Source organism: Myotis nattereri (genome assembly GCF_964212035.1).
Source record: "Myotis nattereri genome assembly, chromosome: 7".
NCBI lineage: Eukaryota > Metazoa > Chordata > Mammalia > Chiroptera > Vespertilionidae > Myotis > Myotis nattereri.
In genome coordinates, this window is record NC_138082.1 from 22,533,125 (window position 1) to 22,555,150 (window position 22,026).

A 22,026-nucleotide genomic window follows, 5' to 3' on the forward strand; every position below is an offset into this window, starting at 1 on the left:
GCCTGGGACAGCCTAGGGTCATGCACTTTCCGCTGGCAGCACTATAAAGGACCACTCATTCAGCTCAAGCAGTGGCTTATTGAAGCTGTGGAGACCCAGTCAGTGCAGGCTTGAGATCTCTCCATTGCTCCACCTCAGCCTCAGAAATTAGGCCAACAGGGTCCACAAAGCCGCAAACCCAAGGAGACCTTTCTGGCCAGCCTCTTCTCCTGCTCCCCTAGCACTGAAGGGCCAGCGGGCAAGCATAACTCCTTGATGGGAAGTCCTGACCGGGTCGGGGTAGATCCAGATCCTGGACCAACTGTGTGTTCTGGAGGTCCACGGAACCAGGCATGGTCTAGGTGTCACTCACCCGGTCCTGGGGCCCTGGAGCATGGCCCGGCCGACCCCGGTGGGATTCCCTGGGTTAGTGAGAGCCCTGGGTCCAAAGGAGCTGGTCAAACCCTCGGGGAACTCACCACTCACCGGGCAATGTGGACCCAGGGCCCATGGAACCCCAGCCGGCCGGGCCTGGGCTCAGGGGTTCCTGCGGATGTTGGAGGTGAGAGCCCGTCCGACAGCGGATACCCCAGGTGGGCTGGGTGGCCTCCCCACACCCAGTTGCCACGACTGGAGCCCAGCGCGCCCCAGGGTCACGCCCGGGGCTCGGCTCCCTACAGCGGACAACCTTGCGCGCGGCCCCGCCGCTGGCGCGCGCCCGCCCGCATGCCCTGCTATCAAAACATTCCGGCCGCGCGCCTCCGCCCCGCCCGCGGCGCCCCTTCCCCCGTTACCCGCCGCGAGCTCACTCAGGTCTCCGCGGGCGCCCCCGGCCAGGTCCGGCCCGGGCCCTGACATACCAGTAACCGGTCTCGCGCTTCACCTCAGGAACCGTGACCCCGGTGATTCTGGGGATCCGACAGCTTCGTAGGACTCGACCCGACCCAGAGCGCTAGGCCCGGCGCCTGCCACTTACTGTCACCAGCAGCCAGCCTGGCCAATGAGCATGATGGGGCGGGGACACGACGGCCCATTTTTTTCCCCCGCTTCGGGGGCGGGACTAAAGGCGGGTCTTGAGCGGCAGAAGACCAATGGGGCTTTGCGTGGGGCGGGGCTCAGGTGAGGGCGCTGCTGATTGTCCCGTTCGCGGCCCCGTAGTGACGAGATTGCTGTGGAGCTGCCGACATCCGGATTTGGAACTGCGGACATGCGTAACTCGCAGCAGTTTGGGATTTGCGGTGCAGCCTCGGAGGGCCGGGAGGAGTCCTCGCGGCTTAGTCACTGATGGAGCTCATCGCACGAGAAGCGGAGAGCGGTCACTTTGGGAACCTCAGTGATTTTAACTCTGTTGGATTCGATTTTAAAGCCGGATGCTCTCCCATTTCACTCCTGTGTGGCCGGAGACTGGAGGTATGAGAAAGCGGGCTGGGGTCACGTATCAGCCCCAAAGCTGACTCCTGGAGCCTGCTTGCAGCGCGGTGGAGACCGAGTCTGGCAGGCAGGAGACACGGCGGTCGGATCTTGCTTGGGGAGGGCTCTGCTTTTCTCCCCTCTTTTCTGCGCAGCCATGTCGCCGGCTCCAGCAGCAGCCCAGGCTCCTATGTCGGTCTCCCTGTTTGATCTCAGCGTGGATGCTCCGATCCTTCGGGGCCTGAGCCTAGTGAGACACCGTCCCGGGGAGACTCTGGCCCAGGCACTGCGGACTTCCTCTCCAGGTATCCGGGAAGATTTGGGGTGAACCCATGAGAAACATGACAGGGCGCTTTGCAGCTTATTGCTCCTCCAGAGAACACATTCCCTATTGGCATTTCCCAGTTTAGGAGCCCTTGTTGACATCTGTTTCCACGGGATAAAATGTATCTTAAATTCACTAACCCAGACCCCTGAATTATCTCCAAATAAGTCTCTTGCCATTGCTTATGTTCAAAAACTCCTAGATCTTTTTTAAAATTCCTATAGTACAAATTTAACTGGATTCCAATCAATCATTCATTCATGCTGAATGTAAAACAATGTCATATTTGGTTATGTACAACTTTAGTTTGTCTCTGGCTATGTTTTTCTTGAACCTTTTTTAAACAAACTGCACACTGTAATTGGAAACGTAAACTAAAAAATTGGCATTCAGGAAGTGGTTTTTGAACAGTTAAAAATAATTTTAACCGTACCAATATATATTTTCTGCAAGATTCCTCTAAATCCCTTTGGTTAATTTAAATACAATGTTTGACTTATAATTATTTTACACGTATCTTTTCAGAGCATCTTTATTGTATAAAGTGATTACTGTGCTATTTATTTCTTTTAATATATTTTTATTTATTTCTGAGAGGAAGGGAGAGAGAGAGAGAGAGAGAGAGAGAGAGGGAGAGAGAGAGAGAGAGAGAGAAACATCAATGATGAGAGAAAATCACTGATTGGCTGCCTCCTGCACACCCCACACTGGGGATTGAGTCCACAACCCAGGCAAGTACCCTGAAGGGGAATTGAACTGTGACCTCCTGGTTCATAGGTTGATGCTCAACCACTGAGCCACACCAGTTGGGCATGTGCTATTTATTTATTTGATTACTAGACTATAAATTCCTTAAATGCCATCTCTTTCTTTTGTGTCTTTCTCTGCTATATATATATATCAAACCCTGAATAAAATTCCAGGTACTATCCATTTGGACTCCCTTTCCACCTCTAATTACTCTCCCTTATTTAGGCTCAGGGGTGAGAACAAGCCCAGAAAGAAAACCATTCCAGGGTCCTCTGGATATTTCAGGGAAGTTATTTTGTTCAACCTGTGACCAGACCTTCCAGAACCATCAGGAACAGGTAAAACACCAGGTGCAGAACTAAATGGTGGAGGCAAAAGTAGAACAGTGGGTGAGGAGAGATAGACATTTGTGTTTAATGAGTAAAGGTTCACGTTTTGAATAAGGCAGTTGGTGTTACCCAGTCATACTGCTGGTCTTGGGTACCATAAAAGGCCAGGCTGGGGCATATTTCCACATTCTGCTTCCCTCATTGACTCCTACCAGAGGGAACATTATAAGCTTGACTGGCATCGGTTTAACCTAAAGCAGCGTCTCAAGGACAAGCCTCTCCTGTCTGCCCTGGACTTTGAAAAGCAGAGCTCCACAGGTGATGTCTGGTGGGAGACCTTAGTGGGGGCAGGACATGGGGGTGGAAGAGGGCCCTCATTTAGGAGCTTGAGGGAAGTTCAAAGATGAGGCATCAAACTTATATATCTCATGTTTCAGGAGATCTTTCCAGCATCTCAGGATCAGAAGACTCAGACTCAGCCCCTGAGGAGGACTTACAGATACTGGATGAAGAGAGGGTTGAGTTTGAGAAGTCTAACAGATCCCAAGGCTTCTGCTCCCATCGGGTTCTTTTCCAAAATGCCCAGGGCCAATTTCTTTATGCCTATCGCTGTGTCCTAGGCCCTCACCAGGCAAGTGACAGCACAGGTTGTGTGGTTAACCCCAACCTTTTGTACCTTCAGCATAGATTTCCACTTCGCTCAGTCCATTTCTCACTTCTCCCCTTCCTTCCTATTGCGTGTGGGTGTCAGGCTTGACAGCACAGTCTTGTTTTGAACTGGCCTGAATCTTGGGTCAAGTGTGATGGAATTAAGTTTAGAAACAGACCAATCTAGGTTTGGATTATAGTTCTACCACTTGATCTTGACTAACTCTACAAGCCTCACATTTCCTTGTCTATATAAAGTGGAGACATGCCTCAAGTGGTTGTATTAAATGATAATGCATGTGAAGCAGTTAGCACTGGCACTTGGTTCCTTACTCTCAATGAATGTAACCAGATATGTTTGTGCTGCTCCTCTGTCATCTAGGTGCTCCCAGAAGAATCAGAACTGCTGCTACGAAACCTGCAGAGTGGAGGTCCTAGACACTGCGTGGTACTCATGGCTGCAGCTGGGCACTTTGCTGGTGCCATTTTCCAAGGGTGAGAGGGTGCTGTGAGGGGTTAAGGATGGAATGGATCCTTCTCAACTGGGAGTACCAGGTTTCCAGTACTGAGTCTGTATTGTCTACAGAAGAGAAGTGGTGACACACAAAACCTTTCACCGCTACACAGTACGGGCCAAGCGTGGTACGGCCCAGGGACTTCATGATGCCCGGGGTGGGGCTTCTCGCTCTGCTGGAGCCAACCTGAGGCGCTACAATGAAGCTGCACTATATAAGGTAAGTTAGGCATCTCAGATCTTGTGGTCCACTAATATACCTTTTCCCCTCAACTTATTAAATGTTACAGTAAAGAGGTTGACTCCTTTATCTTCCAGTCTTCATTATTTTTGGTTAAGGTAGAATAGGATGGATCCTCAGTAATCTTAGTCTTGTCCTTCCTCCCTCTGTTAATTTCTACCTCTCACTCCTACACATGGGGTCATTTTTTGGTTGGAGATTTAAACAAGTGAAGATATACAGGGCTGTGACTTTCTTCTCTAGGACGTTCGTGACCTGCTGGCAGAGCCAGGCTGGGCTAAGGCGTTGGGGGAGGCTGGGACAATACTGCTGCGTGCCCCCCGCTCTGGCCGCTCCTTGTTCTTCGGAGGCCAAGGGGCACCCCTGCAACGGGGGGATCCCCGACTTTGGGATATCCCCCTCGCTACCCGCAGACCCACCTTCAAAGAACTACAGCGTGTGCTCCATAAGCTGACCACTTTGCATATCCATGGTGAGCCTTTGACCCTGATTCCAACTCCATAGACCTTCTGGTACCTTCTAAACCAAATCTCAGGTTCTCATTTGTTCATCCAGATGATTTTCTAGTCCTTGGACTGCAGCCCAATCCCATCTTCATTGAGAAAACCTGGCTGGGTTCACCTCAGCTAAACTTGAGCAACATCTCTTGTTTTATGGCAGGAGAAGACCCCCGGGAGACAGTCAGGTTGGACTCACCTCACTCATACTGGAAGACAATGCGAGAGAAGAAGGCGGCTATTGAGGAAGAAAGAAAGGTCCCCAGTGATGAAAATGGGGCAGTAAGGCAGAATGAGGACTCTCCCAAACAAGGTTTGAGTACCACCTGTCAACTGTCAAATCTCTATCTGGGTGTCTGTCCTGGAAATGCAGTAGCAAATCCCCTACTCTCCTATTTATAGATGAGCCTCATGCCACACACACAGGTCTTTTAATAATGAGATATGTGATAGCAATTACTGAGACATGTTTAGTGACCTTTCCAGCTCTCCTATTACTGCTTCTGTTCATTAATATAGCCCCAGTACTCAGAAAAGTCTTAGCATGAAGTAGATGTTTAAATGTGTTGCATGAATCTCAGAATTTACCTGTCTTATTGGATGCTTCCTGGGCTGCAGACTCTTGGCCTGCATAGCTGTCACTGCTCCTATGCTTTCCCCCGTGTGCACCCTCTAAGGGTGCTCATGGGAGAGTCTAGGGCAGCCGTGGGCAAACTACGGCCCGCGGGCCGGATCCTGCCCGTTTGAAATGAATAAAACTAAAAAAAAAAAAAGACCGTACCCTTTTATGTAATGATGTTTACTTTGAATTTATATTAGTTCACACAAACACTCCATCCATGCTTTTGTTCCGGCCCTCCGGTCCAGTTTAAGAACCCATTGTGGTCCTCGAGTCAAAAAGTTTGCCCACCCCTGATCTAGGGACTATACTTGTCTGGCCTGAGAGCCTCATTTCTGCATATCATACTAATGGATTCAGCTCTCAATGTGTTACTTTATCTTGGGTGACAATACAGATAATTTTATTTTAAGATGATCTGGATTATCTCTTTATGTACATTCTTATGCATCTGGGGTAGCCCACATCCTTCCACCCTCCCTTTATTCTTTAGATGGATCTAATATGTCGTGTTTTTCCCTAGCTTCAGAGTCAGAGGGAGAGGATGGCTTCCAGGTAGAGCTGGATCTAGTAGAGTCGACAATAGGGACCCTGGATCTTCGTGAATTTGAGGTATTGCCCAAGCGGAGGAGGAGAAAAAGGAATAAGAGGGAGAAAAGCCAAGACCTGGAGGCTGGGGCACATGTGACTCTTCCCCAGCAACCTCAAGAAGACAAGGCCTTCTCACATGCAGTCCCTTTGGAGCCTTTCATGGATGACGCCAAGGTCCCTGGTCAGCCAGAGCTCTGGGACAAGCTTCTCGCTGCTTGCAAAGCTGGGGATACTGGAATGCTGAAAATCCAGCTAGCTGCCAGCCCTGTAGACCCTGAAGTTCTGTCTCTGCTCAATGCCCCCTTGGGCTCCAGTGGCTTCACTCTCCTGCATGCAGCAGCTGCAGCTGGGAGAGGCTCAGTGGTTCAGTTGCTGCTAGAGGCAGGTGCTGACCCCACCATCCGGTAAGTAAGGGTCCCCATAGCGAGCCCTTTAGGGTATAGAGAGGATGATCTGAAGACTAACATTGGCATTAGCTACTTGACAGTATTCCCCTTGGTCTGGTTAACCAGTGGTTCTCAACCTGTGGGTCGTGAACAATGAAAATACATCCTGCATATCAGATATATATATTAGGATTCATAACAGTAGCAAAATTACAGTAGCAACGAAAATAATTTTATGGTTGGGGGTCACCACAGCATGAGGAACTGTATTAAAGGGTCGCGGCATTAGGAAGGTTGAGAACCACTGGAGGTGGTGTTAGGAGATGCCATAGGCAAATTGAACCCATTTTGGGGGTTTCCACACCTAGGGACTTCCGGACTCGGCCACCATATATGGTTGCAGCTGACAAAGCAACACGTAATGAGTTCCGAAGGTTCATGGAGAAGAATCCAGATGCTTATGATTACAGCAAGGCTCAGGTCAGCTGGGAAAGGAAGCAGCAGCAGAGGGGGATGGCATCATATATCCTGGCTAGAGCTCTTCTACTGTTTAGATTTACCAAGGATGGTTTGTATAGGTCTTCCCTCATACCTTCCCCGAAACCCTCCAGGTGCCGGGGCCACTGACATCAGAAATGGAAGCACGGAAGGCTGTGCGGAAAAGGGAGCAGAAGGCAGCCCGGAGGCAACGGGAGGAACAGCAGCGGAAACAGTGGGAGCAGGAAAAGCAGGAGCAAGAAGAGCAGCAGCGATTTGCTGCTCTCAGTGACAGAGAGAAGGTGAGGCTGGGGGTTTTCTCTTCCACCCTGTGACTTCCTTAGAGGTCTAGTCCCTTCCCAATGTTCAACTGTCACTTCTTGGGTACCCCGTCCACCTTTGGGGCCTTGTCCTTGACACAATTTCTCTTCCCCTCAGAGAGCTGTGGCTGCAGAGCGCCGACTAGCTGCTCAGTTGGGAGCCCCTACCCCTCAGATTCCTGACTCTGCAATCGCCAATGCTGGGTATGTGGCGGGGGGCAGGAGTGATGATGGGTGGACCACGTTTGGGCAAGTAGAATGAGTGCCTACAGACAAAGGCTGTTGAAGGGGTGTGAGAAGTTCTTTGAACCTATGGAGTGGAAACAAAAATGGCAGGAAGAGGGGCAGGGGTACTTGGATCGAGAAGTTTTTGGGTACCTGTACATCCATTTTTCTTCCTCTGTTCAGACGCTGCTTGAGCTGTGGGACGTCCCTCCAAGGCCTCATTCCCTTTCACTACCTTGACTTCTCTTTCTGCTCCACACGCTGCCTCCAGATTCATCGCTGTCAGGCCAGGAAGCCCTCTTCCTGATCTCACAGCTCCACCCAGGGCCAACTCAGACCCTGAGAGGGCACATTTACGCTGGCCCTAGGTTTCTTCTTCCCGAGAAACCCGAGTATTTGGAAGCTTGGGATGAGAGACTCGGGAGCCCAGACAAAGACAGTGCCAGAGAGAAGTGTGGAGCTGGTACTGTCTCTGGAATTTTAATCTCAATAAAGTTTGGCAAGGAAACTGCACTTGTACAGTTGTTTTGGCCTTTGATTCTTTGTGGTCACCTTGGCCAGTACCAAGGGATTCTGCCCACTCCATGTCCCAGGTCCAAGGGTTACCTTTCTTTCAGTGCCCACTCAACTCCATTGGTTCAGAATCACTTCGTGTATCAGCTGAGAGGGAGTAGATGTATGTCCTATGCAAGGTGCTATTGAGGATAGGACTATCCAGAAATTGGATTTGGGGTTGGGGAGGCACATTTTCTAGCTCAAGCAATGTGATTTTGTTGAGAACTCCCCTAGGAAACAGCAAAGGTTTTGGCACGTAGAGGGTCTGTTGTGGCCCTCTCTTTGTCCAGTACCGGCCCAAGTTAAACCCATTGATCCAGACTTGACCCTGTCATGGTGGGAGGAGAGGAAAATAAATGGTCAGTTTTCAGGGGGGTAGAATTATCCTCTTTTGGGTTTCTATTCAGAGGAATAATTTCTGTTCCCCCTTCCATGATTTTTCTGTCTTACCACCTCCCACCCTCATCCCGACGACTACTATCAGCAATACCTTGGTCCATCCAGGTAGAAAGAGAAACGTGTCTCTGACGGAGTCTAAAATTGGAAACGTTGTGGAGTAGAAGATGGGGCCAGAGGGAGTTTGAGGATGTGAGTTTTTCAGCAATGGGAGGGGAAACGACCACTTTACAAGTTTATCAACTTTCAGAGGGAACACCAGCCATTGGATAAGGATTGTTTGCCCCAGAATTGGTGCCTGTAAAAGGCCCTGTGAAGAAGGCAAATGAAAAGTCATCACATTCAATAACCTCTAAGGTGAAATTGTCCCTAATCAAACCCCGAGATGCAACTAGTAGCCAAGTCCAGATTCCTAAAAGCCACTACTCTGCTAAGGACATGGCTCTTGCTTATCTTCCACTAGGCCCCTATCTTTCCATTTTTCTTCCTCTGCTCAGATGCTGCTGGAGCTGTGGGACGTCCCTCTAAGGGAGTTTGGTCAATAAAGTTGTGGGGTGAGAGGAGGGGCAAAGCTAGCTCACCTTGAAGTCACTGTAGTTAGACCCGAAACTGAGCCTCCCCATGTTCTCCAGCAAGACATCCAGTTTGGCCCCCATTTTCCCCGTCAAAAATAGTTTGTGTTTCGTGTTTCGTTCCAAAACACCCTGAAACACCTGTGGATAAGAACATCTGTGATGGGAAGGGCTCAGCATCTAGCTCCTGGCCACCAAACAGGAAGCCACATTAGGGTACTTATTTGGAAGGCAAAGAGCATGTAGCTCATCTGTCAATTACTCTCCATTCTGGACCTTACCCTTCGTCAAACGCTTTCTCATCCCACCTTATCCCTGGACCCCTGCAAATGTGGGCAGGCAGTGGGAAAAGGTAGGTAGGGGAACTTAAGGCCAAAGGGTGCTTGAGAGGAGAGGAAAGTGGGGCTCACAAGGTAGCCTGGAATTAGGTTCGTACCCCATCCACCATCACGTAGGCACGGTCATGTATTCCGTTGTTTGGCACCCAGAATGGTGTTGGCTCAAAAACAGTATGCGTTAGATAGGTCCGGTACAACATAAAACCACGGTCCTAAGTGTGGAAGAATGAGTACTTATGATAAATTGATAAAAAAATGGGGAAGATGTGGAACTTAGGGAACCTTTGGCTATAGCTGGTGAGGAAGGTTGCCTTACCTACTGGCTGTAGGATTATGCCTTACCTGCTTGACAGCTTCAAAGGTCATTGGCAAGATTGAATGGATGGGCCCTTGGGGGCACAGTAAGTGTAGGAAATCCAGCAAATATCCATCCTATTAGAATAAGGAAGCAGTCTCAGAATAAAAGGGAAGTTTCAGAATAGAGGGCTATTTAGAGGATAATATGGTAGAATCAGGAGAGAGGGAAGAGCTTACCAGGTGTAGGGTCAAAGGTCCGAGCATCATCTTGGGGCTGGGGGGAGGTAAAGGTCCCAAGGGAATTTCCTGGAACTGAGCCCAAATTCTCTCAGGAGCCATAGAAAAACCACACAACCCCTATTCCAAGACCCTAGCACAGGGTTCTTAACCTGGCATCCAGGGAATGGCTTCAGGGTCATGAAGATCCTGTAATTTTACACATACTTGTGTGTATCTCCCCAGGTAGTCCCATTTGGGCAAGTAGAAAATGTTTTTATAGGATGCTCACAGGGCTCAGTGGCCTAGACAACCACCAGTGATTTCTGGGAACTCTTTATAAACACTTTAGGCACTCCCTTTCCCCAATTAATAAAAGCCTTTGGCACTTAATGAAGTGGTAGGGCACCTGGCTGATGACATTTCGAAGAGCAAAAAGCTTGAGTGTAACATCCCCTGCTTCAGATATTGGCGCATCGTAGTCATAGCTGGTAGTAATTGGAAGGAAGTGTCCCTTCTCATCAGCACCTGGGGTCGAACCAATTTAATTAATTCAATACATCTATGCACATGCAGAGAATTTTGCCATCAGATGGGGGCAGTGATGGCCATTACGATTATAGATATCCTAATCCACCCAGCCCTCAAATTCTAATTCCTTGCTACCTTCCTGCTTCCACCCCAGGGACCATCTGGACTCACCATTCCAGTATCCAAAGTTGGTACCTCCATGAAACATGTACCTGAAATGAGGGAAGGTGGGGGGAAAAGCATGTGCTGACCCATGGAATCTTAACTTTCATCCCCCACACCCAGTTACATTCATGTGGGCCCCAGTGTCCAGTTACATGTTCACACTGGCTCCCAACTTCAGCATTTTCTCTAGTCCTTTGGTTACAGCTATAATGGACCGTGTGGAGTGATTCTGGCCCCAGTAATCCAGCCAGCCTGTGTAGTACTCAGAGTTCACCTAGTGTGAAGTGAAAGGAGCCACCATGAGCAAGATGGGGAACCGAGCTCAACCCATTCCCACCTGTGATTCTTGCCTTGATTGCCCTCCCCTCTGGCTTCTCACCAGTGGCCCGTGAGGTTCATACTCCCTTTGCAGGGCAAAGATTTTGGTCATGTTGTCAGCTGCAGAAAGGAGGAACGGGTGAAAGATAAACATCACAGAAGAGGTGCCCCTTCCCCAGACTCCACCCTAACCCTTGCTCAGGAGACCTGGGCCAAAATCTACAGTGGTGTAAAGTCCCTTGAGGGAGCCACATCTGAGTCCCTGTGGCCCATCTGTGGTGAAGAGCAAAATCTCATCTCCTAGTAGTGCACGGAAGAGCCCAGCCAGGTGCTTCATGTAGGCAAAATCGCAGGACCTATAGCTACCATATTCATTCTCCACCTGCCAGGAGAAAGGAAAAGTAGAGCTCAGCCATGAGGTGGAGAAGGTTAAGAACCCCTGGAACCTTTTTCCCCCTGCCCATTCAACTTTCCACTTGTACCTGAATGCTAATGATGTTGCCCCCATTGTGGTAGAGCCATGGATATATCTTGGGCAGCAAGACCTTGAACCAGGAATCCACTGCGGCAAGGAAGTCTAAAGGAAGGAGCAGTGCTCTGCTCATTAGGGCACCACCACCTCCACAATCCCCACTCCTAGCATCAATGCTAGGAACTTCAGTGCTGCCTGAACTGTAGGAGAGATTGTAGGAATAGCAGTTTGCATCCCACTTGTCCATAACTAAATGTGGAAAGCAGTAACTTGTGAAAAGCTCTCAACCCTATTTGCATGGCAAGAAATTTGAGCACATGAAACCTTAAAGCAACGTTTCTTGTAAATTTATTTTTTGAATGTAAGAAAAATGTTACACACATCTAATGGAGCTATAGTGTGTAATCTAACATGGGAATTCACAGAACTGTAGAATGCCTGGCCTACACCTTGATGTGAACGACAGTCCAGGTGATTTCAGTCATCAGCTGAAAGAGCATTATATTAGGTTTCATGGCTTAAAATTCTCAACTCCTATTTGTGATTGTTGTTGATTCATACTCATGGCCTTCATGTATGTTATTACCTTTGCCTGACACTCTCTCCCCACTGCCTTTACCTAGCCAACTCCAACTCAGTCCTCAGGTCTTAACTTATATTTCACTTCCTTAAGAAAGCCTTTGATAATCCCAGATTAGGGTAGATCCCCCCGTTACACACTCTCATATCACCTGATACTTTCAAACACATACCCAATTATAATTAAGCATTTATTTTTGTAATTGTTTCCTGTTGGTCTTCCCTAGTGAGCGGGAATTTTGTCAGGTTCATTTGTTTGGTCCCTATCATTGAGGACAATGCCTAGCAGATAGCAGACTCCTGAAGGTGGATTTGATGAAAGATATTTTGGAGAATATTTTTGTGTCCTTAAAAGACTTAATTCTAAGAAGGACTAAAATAAAATATTTAATTCCTTTATATTTGTGTTCTACATAAAGGAGGCCCAGGTTTTATTGCCTTCTTTAATCCAAGCATACATTAAATCTCACTCAACAAAAAATTATGGGTAGTGACTAGCACCAAGCACTATTGTAAGTGTTAAGGATATAGAATAGAAAGAAATAGACAAAAATCCCTGGAAATTTCCTTTCCAGTGAGGGAAGCAGTTGGTAAATAGGTAAAAAACACAGTGGTTTAATGCCAAGGAGAGAAAAATAAAGCAGAAAAGGAAGATATAAAATAGTGAGGTGGGGGAGCTTAAATTTTAAAGGCTGGCCCAGAGAAGACCTTCCTGTGAAGGGGATGCTGCAAGAAGGGCTGGAGGGTTTAAAGAACAGCAGTGAGGCTAGCATGAACAGTGAGAAGAGTAGAGGTCAGGAAGGTGACCGGGACAATGAGGTAGCAACTAGTAGGCCATTTTAAGGAACCTGTGGTTCATATTCTGAGTGAGATGAGAACCTGTTGGAGAGGTTTAAGCAAAGAAATGACATGATCTGATATGATCAACATATTTTAACAGGATCACACTGGCTATTGTATTGAGAATAAGACTACATGGGAGAAGGGCAAAGACGGGAAACCAGTTAGGAAGCTTAAAATAATCCAGCGGAGAGAGGTGGTTTGGACCAGAGTGGTGGCAGTGGAGGTGATGAGAAGTAGTTGAATTCAATATATTTTGAGAGTAAAGCTGACAGAATTCTATGACGTGGGGTGCAAGAGAAAGATATACATGAATAATTACACCATAGTGTTTAGTTTGATCAGTTGGGAAATAGAGTTACCACTAACTGACAGGGGGAGATTGTTGAAATAGCTAGTTTGGGCGGCAATATCAAGTGCTTAGTTGTATCATTATGACTGTTGGATCTCCAAATGCAGAAGTCAAGAAGGCAGTTGGGTAATGTGTTTGGAGGCCAAAGGAAGGTCTTGGAGAGAACATATTTCAGTCATTAGCTAATAAATGGAGTTCAATGCTATGCAAATAGATGAGATTGTCTAGGGCAGTGGTCGGCAAACTCATTAGTCAACAGAGCCAAATATCAACAGTACTTCTTCAAAATAGACTTGCCCAGGCCGAAAACCAATTTCTGCGCATGGGCCATTAAGTTTCAATCGCACTGTATGCGCGCCCGCACGTGGTATTTTGTGGAAGAGCCACACTCGAGGGGACAAAGAGCCTCCTGTGGCTCTCGAGTCGCAGTTTGCCGACCACGGGTCTAGGGCAAGCATGTCAAATTCGCAGCCTGAGGACCCAACAAATATTTTTTCGGCCCAGCCAATATAATGGTATGTAAGAAACGTTTTAATTAAAATTTTGTAACTTAATCTTTACAATATCCTGTTATACATGATTATTAATAACGAACTACAGCATTCGCTAATGACTGATTACTATAATCGTGTTGCATTCATTTCCCTTATGTGCCTTATGTGCAGGTGCACCATTTCTCTCCACTAATACTAGCAGCAAATATTTTAGCAGCTGATTGCCATGTCATTAGTCTTGTACTGACTTGTTTGCTGTGTGCAACAGGAAGTATTTTGCTTTCGGAGAACAAGAAAAATAGGTTTATTTGCGTTACGTGGATTAATTTGTGCAGTTATTCAGTGTCTGGTAAGTTAATATTCAAGAAAAAAATATTAATTTTTATTAAAATGCTCTATTATTTTATATTAACGATTACTCATTTATTTCAGCCTTTTGAATTCAGCATGTCTCTATCAAAATAAACCTACGTTTCTATGAAAATTGAAGCTTTTGTTTTTTTTGCAGCCCACATAAACTTAAACTTTGTTTATTTGGCCTGTGTTAGCCTTTGAGTTTGACATGCTTGGTCTAGGGCAGTGGTCGGCAAACTGCAGCTCTTTGGCCCCTTGAGTGTGGCTCTTCCACAAAATACCACGTACAGTTCGATTGAAACTTCGTGGCCCATGCGCAGAAGTCGGTATTTTGTGGAGGAGCCACACTCAAGAGGCCAAAGAGCCGCATCTGGCTCGCAAGCCACAGTTTGCCAACCATGGGTATAGGGCATGAACACAGAAAAGAGAAACATCTAAGGACTGAGATCTGAAACACTCAAGCATTTAGCAGAAAAGGAAATGGAGAAGAACCAGTAAGAGATTGAGGAGTGGTCAGAAAGATCGTGGGGAGAGGGGTAAAGACCAGATAAGTGTAGTATCATGGAAGCTACGAGAAAAATGTATTTCAAAGGAGAGTGACCAACTGTGTTAAATGCTGCTGGTTGGTCAAGGAGGATGAGGTCTGAGAAATCGCCATGGAGTTAACATTAAAGAGGTTACTGGTATTCTTGAGAAAAAAGGAGATTGCAGCCCTGGTCAGCGTGGCTCAGCTGGTTGAGTGTCATCCCATGCACCGAAAGGTTGCTGTTTGGATTTCCAGTCAAGGGCATATGCCCGGGTTGCAGGCCTGATCCCTGGTAGATGCAGGAGGCAGCTGATTGATGTTTTGTTCTCACATTGATGTTTCTCTCTCTCCTTTTCCTTTCTTCTCTCAAAATCAATTTTAAAATCTTTATATAAAAAAAGGAAGTGAGACTACACATAAGCTTCATCATCATAACCATTTAAAAAAATTACACTGCATATTGGTGTTCCATCAAGACTTTATAATTTTTTTAAAATTTTTTTTTATTTCAGAGAGGAAGAGAGAGGGAGAAAGAGATAGAAACATCAATGAGAATCATTGATTGGCTGCCTCATGCACACTCCAACTGAAGATAGAGCCAGCAACCTGGGCATGTGCTCTGACCAGGAATCGAACCATGACCTGCTGGTTCCTAGATCGACACTCAACACTGAGCCACATCTGTGGGGCTGGCACCACCATCTTCACTAGGTACTCACTCTGCCGCCACCCCTACCCTTTCAATCAAATCTGTCAACAAGTCCTGGTGATTTTATCTCCAACCTATATCTCAATTCTTCTCTTTTCTTTCCATTTCCAACACTATCACCATAGTCCAGGAGCCATCATCTCCTCAACTACAGGCTTAATCTCCCAATTGGTTTCTCTACCATGATCCTTACTCCCCTCAACCCATTCTCTACATCCAGGCTAAAGTAGTCTGAAAACAAACCTGATCATGTCACATCTCTGATTAAACTCAATGACTTTCCACTATGCTAGAATAAAATGCAAACCCCTTAGAATAGCCCACAAAGTCCTGCATTGGCAGTTCCTATCTCCAATTTCATGTCATACCACTCTCTCCCTTACCCACTATGCTCCAGCCATGCTGGTCTCAACCATGCCATGTTTTTTCCCATCTCTGGGCCTTATAATACACTGTCCCCTCTACCTGGTCATTCTCACTTCACTCTTCATATGACCAGAACGCTTCCTTCCCTAGTCAACTGAATGTCATCTCAGAAAAGCATTTCCTGACCTCCCTACCTAAAAGAGGTCTTTTCTATTATTCACTATCTCAACTTGTCTATTCCTTGTGTGGTATTTTTACAACTTGCAATAATATTACAGATTTTTGGTTTCTTAAAAAATCTGTTTCGTACACTACATAGTAAGCTCCATTGCACAGGAACTGAGTCTGTCTAGTTCCCCAGTTCCTAGCATCCTGCTGGGCACAAAGGAAACACTCAATATATATTTGAATGTATGATCTCCAATTTGGGGATGGTCTCTTCTGTTTTAGGCACCCAAATGACCCATTTTGTCATTGTTTGCTTTTTTTCCTTGTTAAATTTTTTTCTTTCAACTCACCTGGATCTGAAGTTCTCAGATGAATATTAGGTTTACGAAGCAACCAGGCTGGGAGACCCCCCTGAGACAAACAAAGACAACAAAGGCAGCATATGGGTTTTGTTGTCTGAGAAGAAATTAAGTATAGTGCTGGAAGTGGCCCTAGAGTATGGGCAGAAGGGAATAGCCTAGGAACCCCACGTGGGTGGCTTTGGTTCTGTCCCTTCAACTAACTCACCATCTCCCACTCTGCACAGATGTAAGGTCCTGGTCTCAGTATGACCAACAGGTTCGCTATAGATGCCTCTTTCAGAAATGCAATGAGATCCCGGCTGCCATTAAAGTTATAGACCCCAGGCTCTGGCTCATGGTAGTTCCAGGGTACATAACTGAGAAAGGAAGAGGTTAACAGGGCCCAAGGCTTGCATGGGAAATGCCTGGGAGGCAGGCATAAGGGCTCCTGGCCTTGCAAGGAATCTCCAGGAAGCTGTTGGAAGGAGGTCCTGGCCCACCCTTTCCCACCCTTGGCCTGGAAGCCCTGGAGCTCTAAGTCCTCATCATACCCAAGCAGTCTTCCTGTCCCGACCCCCTTCATAAGGGGGTGGTAGGAAAAGTAAATCCCACCCGTCCGTGGCTCTCCTGAGCCCTTCTTACAGCTGTACTGCGTTGAGGCCACTCATTTGCATCTTGAAAAGCCGGTCAGCCCAAAGCACGCGAGGTACCCGAAAGTAGTGCAGGCTGCCAGACACATAGCGGAACGGAGCCCCGTCCAGAAGGAATCTATCGTGTTCCCGATCTACTACGAACGACCGAGAGTCTGCCTGCAAAGGGAGAGGCGGTGCTCAGCAGGGGTCTGGAGGAAGGGCTGGGAGGAGGGGTCATGGGCGTCTGCCAAGAGCAGAAGAGATGGAACTAGCTCGGCCGAGAGTTTTGTTATTTTCACTTTGTCTCCTACGCCAGATGTAATCCGGCCTCACCGCAGGCTAGTTCAATCCTCTTGTCTCACCTGGGGTAGCAGCAGCGTCAGGAGGAGCAGCAGCAAGGAGGGAAAGCAGAGAGGCTTCTTGGGAGCCATGGCGCTTAGCCTGCGGTCCAACTGTCACGTGGCGGATTCCTGGGCGGGAACTTCAGTGAGCAAGGAGGGGCGGAGACCACCTCAAGTTGCCAGGCAATTAGCCTGGACTTTCGTCTCCGGATCCTCTACTAGTTTGTAAAGTCCTCTACATTTTTTCCCCCCCATAAAAGGTGGTTTACGTTATTTAGACCAAAAAAAATCATCATTAACCTTATCCCATCCTTCATTTATTGATTTGCTGTGCCAGAGAAATGCATAGTGCAAGTTAGTTTTAGGAAGCGATAAAGTCCTCTGCATCGTGAACCAGCTTTATGAGTCACCTGGGAGCTTGTTAGAAATGCAGAGTCCCAGGTCCTGCCTCAGGCCTCAGAATCGGCATTTCTATTTTAACAAGATTCCCAGGCGATCGTAAGCACATTCAAGACTGAGAACCCCTGCTCTACTAGACCTAGGCGAGCTCCTCAAGGGTTGGGACCTTGTTCATCTTAAATCCTCAGTTTCAGGCACAGGGCCCACATGTAGCAGGTTAAATCTAGATAAATGTCAGAACCCCGAGGGGATGAGTAAAACAGGTTTAGAAACAAGGGAAACTGTAGAGAGATCTTCCCAGTGATGTGTCAGGGGGAGGGCAAGGTTGGGGAGGTAGGTTACAAAACAGATATTTTTCCTGGAGAGCCCGATTTCAGCAAAAGGCACCATCAAGGTCTATTCCATCTTCCTTGGGTGTGCGCCCCTTTCTAAGTTACCTCTGCCTGCCTGTGCGAGAGATGTCAAGGACAGCTGCTTGGTGCCAAGGCTTGGGAATTTGGGAATTTCCATTACTCCTGTCTTCACAGTCCCAAGCTTGAGATGTGAGAATCAGGATAATAATAATAAGAAGAATACTTCTGTTTAACACTTACTGAGGGCTATGCGTCAGATATCGTGCTAGGCACTTCACCTATCATTTAATCTTCAAACAACTCCATGAGGTAGATAAGTATCATTTGCATTTTACAGATGAGGAAATTGAGGAACAGAAATATTCAGTAGCTTGTTCAAGGTCTCACAACTAGTTTAGCAGAGCTGGGATTTGAAGTAGGCAATCTGGCCTCACGGTTCATGCACTTAACCTTAGGTAGTGGGTACCTATTTTATAGATAGGGAGAGTGATGTGAAATAACTTGTCCGAGGGCGCGCAGCTGGTAGGCTAGTATTAGGACCATATTTAGACCCTAGTCTGGTTCAAGAGCCTGAGCTCTTAACCAGTGAGACTAGGGTAGTGGGACATAGGCAGAGCCCCCAGGGTTGTACCGATTAGAGTTCCAGAAGTCCAGATCGCCAGCACCCCCCCACACACACACACACACACCCCTCCCCGCCCCCCGCGTACTCCCCACCCCCTGGCCTGCGCTGTACTCGGCCACCCAGCGCGCCGTGGGTATGAGGCCTCCTACCTCCAGCATTGGGAAGTGGAGGTCCTGGGGGCCTCGGGCCGAGCCCGGCTTTGCTCCCCGCTGTCGTAGGTGCTTGCGTCCTGACCCCTACAGAAGGCCAGGTGTGGAACCCTCCCTGGGGCCCAGGTACCCGTCCTCCCGCAGGCCTAGCCCGCCCCCGGCTTGTCCACTCCACGCCCCTACATCCTCCGGGTGCCCGGCGGTTGCTAGGACACCGCGGGCCGTTAGCCGGCGCTGAATGATGACGCACCCACTGCTTCCGGTTCTTGGCGCTTCCTTGCTGCCCAAGCCAGGTCAGTGGGGGAGCTCGGCTGGCCTACCCGGGTCTGCACGCCGAGGCCGGGGGTGGACTCTGCAAGGGATGGGCCCGAGCCTCGCACTCCCGGGCCCTGCCTTGGCGGCGAGCGGGCGTGGGAGCCGGGGCCGCCCACAGGCGGGCTGGTGGTGGAGGAAGCGGGCTGGTAGTCGCTGCGTGGCCTCGGCCTTGAGACACCCGATCCCAGCTTTCTTGGAGATGGTATCGCCAGGACCTGTTTTCTCTCGATTCCGAGACTTGGGCCTGAGCTCTCCACACCAGTACTTCAGGGTCGTCTGGACGGTGTCCGACCCGCGACCCTGCCGTTCTTTTCCTTCCAGCATGACCCGCTGGGCCCCCAGCGTGTCGCCCGGAAGAGCCCACTCAACCTGGACGAGCCCTTTGGCACCTCAGGCCGCCCCGGAGGAGGATGACTGAGACACTATGGGCCACGCGCTGTGTATCTGCTCTCCGGGAACTGTCATCATTGACAATAAGCGCTACCTCTTCATCCAGAAACTGGGGGAGGGGTGAGTGTTTGGAAATGACTAGTCCCCAGGGTTATGATGATTGAAAGACAGCAGTCTGCTCATGATTAGGGGCACCAAGGTTTTATTCTGTAGCCTATCCTTTAACTCACCCGACAGAGCCTAGTAACAGGCTAGTCAAGACAGTGGACTCTGGAGCCAGGCCTCCTGATCGACCTGTGTGATCTTGACAAGCTATGGTTTCTTCATCTGCTCAATGGAGATAATTACTATCTTGTGCCACTGATGGAGCTGTGAGGATTAAGTACGATAGTGCATATGAAATGTCTTGCCAGTGCCAGGTTCGCAGCACCTAAATGTAGACTATTCATTTAATGTTCATTGAGCATCTGTCCTGTGCAGAACACTGGGTTAAGACCACAGGACCTCAAAGATTACTGTGTCCCAGCTCTTGAGCTCAAAGTGCAATAATCTGCAAACTCCTCTTAGAGTCACATCTTGGGAGGGTTCCTACTAACTGGGAAAGACATCCCCATTCTCCCCAGGGAGTTCCTCTGGGTCCAAGCAGTGTGGGAGATGACCGTGGTCCTTCACTGACCCTTTTGGCCCACAGTGGGTTCAGCTATGTGGACCTAGTGGAGGGGTTACATGATGGACACTTCTACGCACTGAAGCGAATCCTGTGTCACGAGCAGCAGGATGTGGAGGAGGCCCAGCGAGAAGCAGATATGCATCACCTCTTCAATCACCCCAACATTCTTCACCTCGTGGCTTATTGTCTGAAGGAGCGGGGCACAAAACCTGAGGCCTGGCTGCTACTACCTTACTTGAAGGTCAGAAAGTCTCCTGGCTAGGGAGGGGTTGCAACAGGGCCACCAACCAAGAGCTGTGTGAGCAGTCAAATATATTAGGAATCAGAGGCTATGTCTTGGGTTTGACCACTTCAAATTTGGAGTTTAGAGGAATCCAAATGGGACTGTAGGGTGTGGTTGTGTGGTGAAAAGGTTGGTAACTTTTAACCTAGGGAAGGGATCAGAGTCGGAACAGAAGCTGAAAAGCCAACTGTGGGGATATTTGTGTTGCAGAGAGGTACGCTGTGGAATGAGATAGAAAGGCTGAAAGACAAAGGCAACTTCTTGACTGAAGATGAAATCCTTCAGCTGTTGCTGGGCATCTGCAGAGGACTTGAAGCCATTCATGCCCAGGGTTATGCCCACAGGTCAGTAGGAGCGCCCTGTGTACTTTCTGGGACAGAAAGAGCCCCACTAAGAGAAATGAGAGGTCTGAGTTCTCCCCCTAAGGAACACCCCATGATTCTTATGCCTCCCTGGGATTCCAGCCTTCCTGACCAGAGATGCTCATGGGTCATTTCCACTTCCCGACAGGGATCTGAAGCCCACCAACATCTTGCTTGGAGATGAGGGGCAGCCGGTTTTAATGGACTTGGGTTCCATGAAGCAAGCACGCATCCATGTGGAGAGCTCCCGCCAAGCTCTGGCCCTGCAGGTAAGAGTCTGCAGGTTCTTTCGCCCACCTGTTCCCAATCCCTGACCGCTTCTGGTGCGTTCCCCAATTTGGTCACATGACCATGCCCTGTGCCCCACTTTTGAGCTCTGGGGCCACTGTTCCAGGACTGGGCAGCCCAGCGGTGCACCATTTCCTACCGGGCCCCGGAGCTTTTCTCTGTGCAGAGCCACTGTGTCATCGATGAGCGGACTGATGTTTGGGTGAGGAGCATGTGGGTGGGAATCTGGGGGGAGAGGAGCTGCTCTGTACCTCCTGTGGAGTAGAGGAGCAGGTGTTTGGTTTCCAGTGCATGGGGCCCCAAGAACCATATATGTCCCCATCCCCCTCAACTTCCTTCCTGAGGAACTGTTACCAACACTGTACTCAATTGCTCAGGAAGTGGTAAAACCCTGCCCTTTGAACAGGGTTGGTACAGCTAAGAGTCACAGCTGAAGGCAGTAGCTAAGCAAGGGTTGCAGACGCCTCCAGCTAACTGGCAGTTTCTCTGTCATGTGGCTGACATTAGCATAGTCCTTTTAGTTTATGTAGTCTCCTTTCACTACAGAATTAACAGGAGAGTTACCATCTCCATTGGCCCCCTTTTATGGAATAACCAAGTTATGCTCAGTCCCTAGGCTGTGTGCTATATGCTATGATGTTTGGGGAAGGCCCTTATGACATGGTCTTCCAGAAGGGTGACAGTGTGGCCCTGGCTGTACAGAACCAACTCAGCATCCCACAAAGCCCCAGGTGAGTGATGAAGGGGCACCAAGCACGTTAGACTCTCCTTGACATTGGAGCCTCGGCACGGCGGATGGGTGCCCCTCAGTCACCCTGCCTCCCTCCCTCCACAGGCATTCTTCAGCATTGCGGCAGCTGCTGGCCTCGATGATGACTGTGGACCCCCTGCAGCGCCCTTATATTCCATTCCTCCTCAGTCAGTTGGAAGCACTGCAACCCCCAACTCCAGGCCAGCACACTACCCAAATCTGAACAAACCAGTGGCCACGCTGAGGTGGCCCCTGTGCCTTGTCCTTCACTGGAATCTCCGTCCTTTCTCTCTAGGCCTGCTCTCTCATAGCTGGGGCAGGGGGCTGGGGAGAGCCAGCTCCGTCTTCTATCTCTGTTCTTTTATCCTCAGGACAACTGGACAGGGAGCCTGAGTTGGGGTGGGTGGGGGATGGAGAAAGGCAAACTGATAGATTCTGGTAAAGGATCTGAGCAGGACTGCCAAGCTTACATCATGGTCTGCTTCCAAATCGGGGAGCAGGAGAGTGTATAAATAGAAGAATAAAGTGAAAGCAGCTTGGTGTGGATCTTAGTCTCATTGTTCCTGGA

At 48.7% G+C, this 22,026-nt stretch overlaps 3 protein-coding genes across 8 annotated transcripts; 2 read left to right on the plus strand and 1 right to left on the minus strand.

Annotated features, from left to right (window-relative positions):
• The first annotated feature begins 1,135 nt into the window (after positions 1–1,135).
• On the plus strand, positions 1,136–7,830 carry ANKZF1 (ankyrin repeat and zinc finger peptidyl tRNA hydrolase 1). Its single transcript, XM_081096057.1, has 14 exons — positions 1,136–1,389; positions 1,545–1,694; positions 2,690–2,802; positions 3,009–3,111; positions 3,231–3,424; positions 3,824–3,936; positions 4,028–4,175; positions 4,440–4,668; positions 4,857–5,006; positions 5,836–6,307; positions 6,658–6,769; positions 6,901–7,068; positions 7,205–7,290; positions 7,495–7,830. The coding sequence occupies exons 1-14, from the start codon at positions 1,350–1,352 to the stop codon at positions 7,616–7,618; spliced, it is 2,202 nt and encodes a 733-aa protein (XP_080952183.1). The 5' UTR covers positions 1,136–1,349; the 3' UTR covers positions 7,619–7,830.
• On the minus strand, positions 7,743–18,593 carry GLB1L (galactosidase beta 1 like). Of its 3 annotated transcripts, XM_081096058.1 has the most exons (17): positions 18,400–18,593; positions 16,895–17,002; positions 16,543–16,709; positions 16,127–16,277; positions 15,910–15,970; positions 11,182–11,276; positions 10,907–11,081; positions 10,761–10,819; positions 10,534–10,655; positions 10,388–10,428; positions 10,095–10,213; positions 9,707–9,781; positions 9,515–9,604; positions 9,271–9,384; positions 8,844–8,975; positions 8,357–8,572; positions 7,763–8,194 (listed from the first exon to the last, which is right to left on the minus strand). In XM_081096058.1, exons 2-17 carry the CDS (start codon positions 16,961–16,963, stop codon positions 7,925–7,927), a joined length of 1,956 nt encoding a protein of 651 aa, XP_080952184.1. In that variant the 5' UTR covers positions 16,964–17,002; positions 18,400–18,593; the 3' UTR covers positions 7,763–7,924. The 3 variants fall into 3 exon arrangements, with proteins under 3 accessions (XP_080952185.1, XP_080952186.1, XP_080952184.1); XM_081096059.1 differs by lacking the exons at positions 16,127–16,277; positions 16,543–16,709 and having other exon boundaries at positions 7,743–8,194; positions 18,400–18,586; XM_081096060.1 differs by lacking the exons at positions 16,127–16,277; positions 16,543–16,709 and having other exon boundaries at positions 7,743–8,194; positions 16,895–17,013; positions 18,400–18,467.
• A 67-nt stretch (positions 18,594–18,660) lies between these two features.
• Positions 18,661–22,008, plus strand: STK16 (serine/threonine kinase 16). Of its 4 annotated transcripts, XM_081095686.1 has the most exons (8): positions 18,661–18,692; positions 19,036–19,224; positions 19,796–20,015; positions 20,268–20,401; positions 20,568–20,688; positions 20,814–20,909; positions 21,317–21,438; positions 21,543–22,003. In XM_081095686.1, the coding sequence occupies exons 2-8, from the start codon at positions 19,139–19,141 to the stop codon at positions 21,679–21,681; spliced, it is 918 nt and encodes a 305-aa protein (XP_080951812.1). In that variant the 5' UTR covers positions 18,661–18,692; positions 19,036–19,138; the 3' UTR covers positions 21,682–22,003. The 4 variants fall into 4 exon arrangements, with proteins under 4 accessions (XP_080951812.1, XP_080951814.1, XP_080951813.1 ...); XM_081095688.1 differs by lacking the exon at positions 20,814–20,909; XM_081095687.1 differs by having other exon boundaries at positions 18,691–19,224; positions 21,380–21,438.
• The last annotated feature ends 18 nt before the right edge of the window (positions 22,009–22,026 follow it).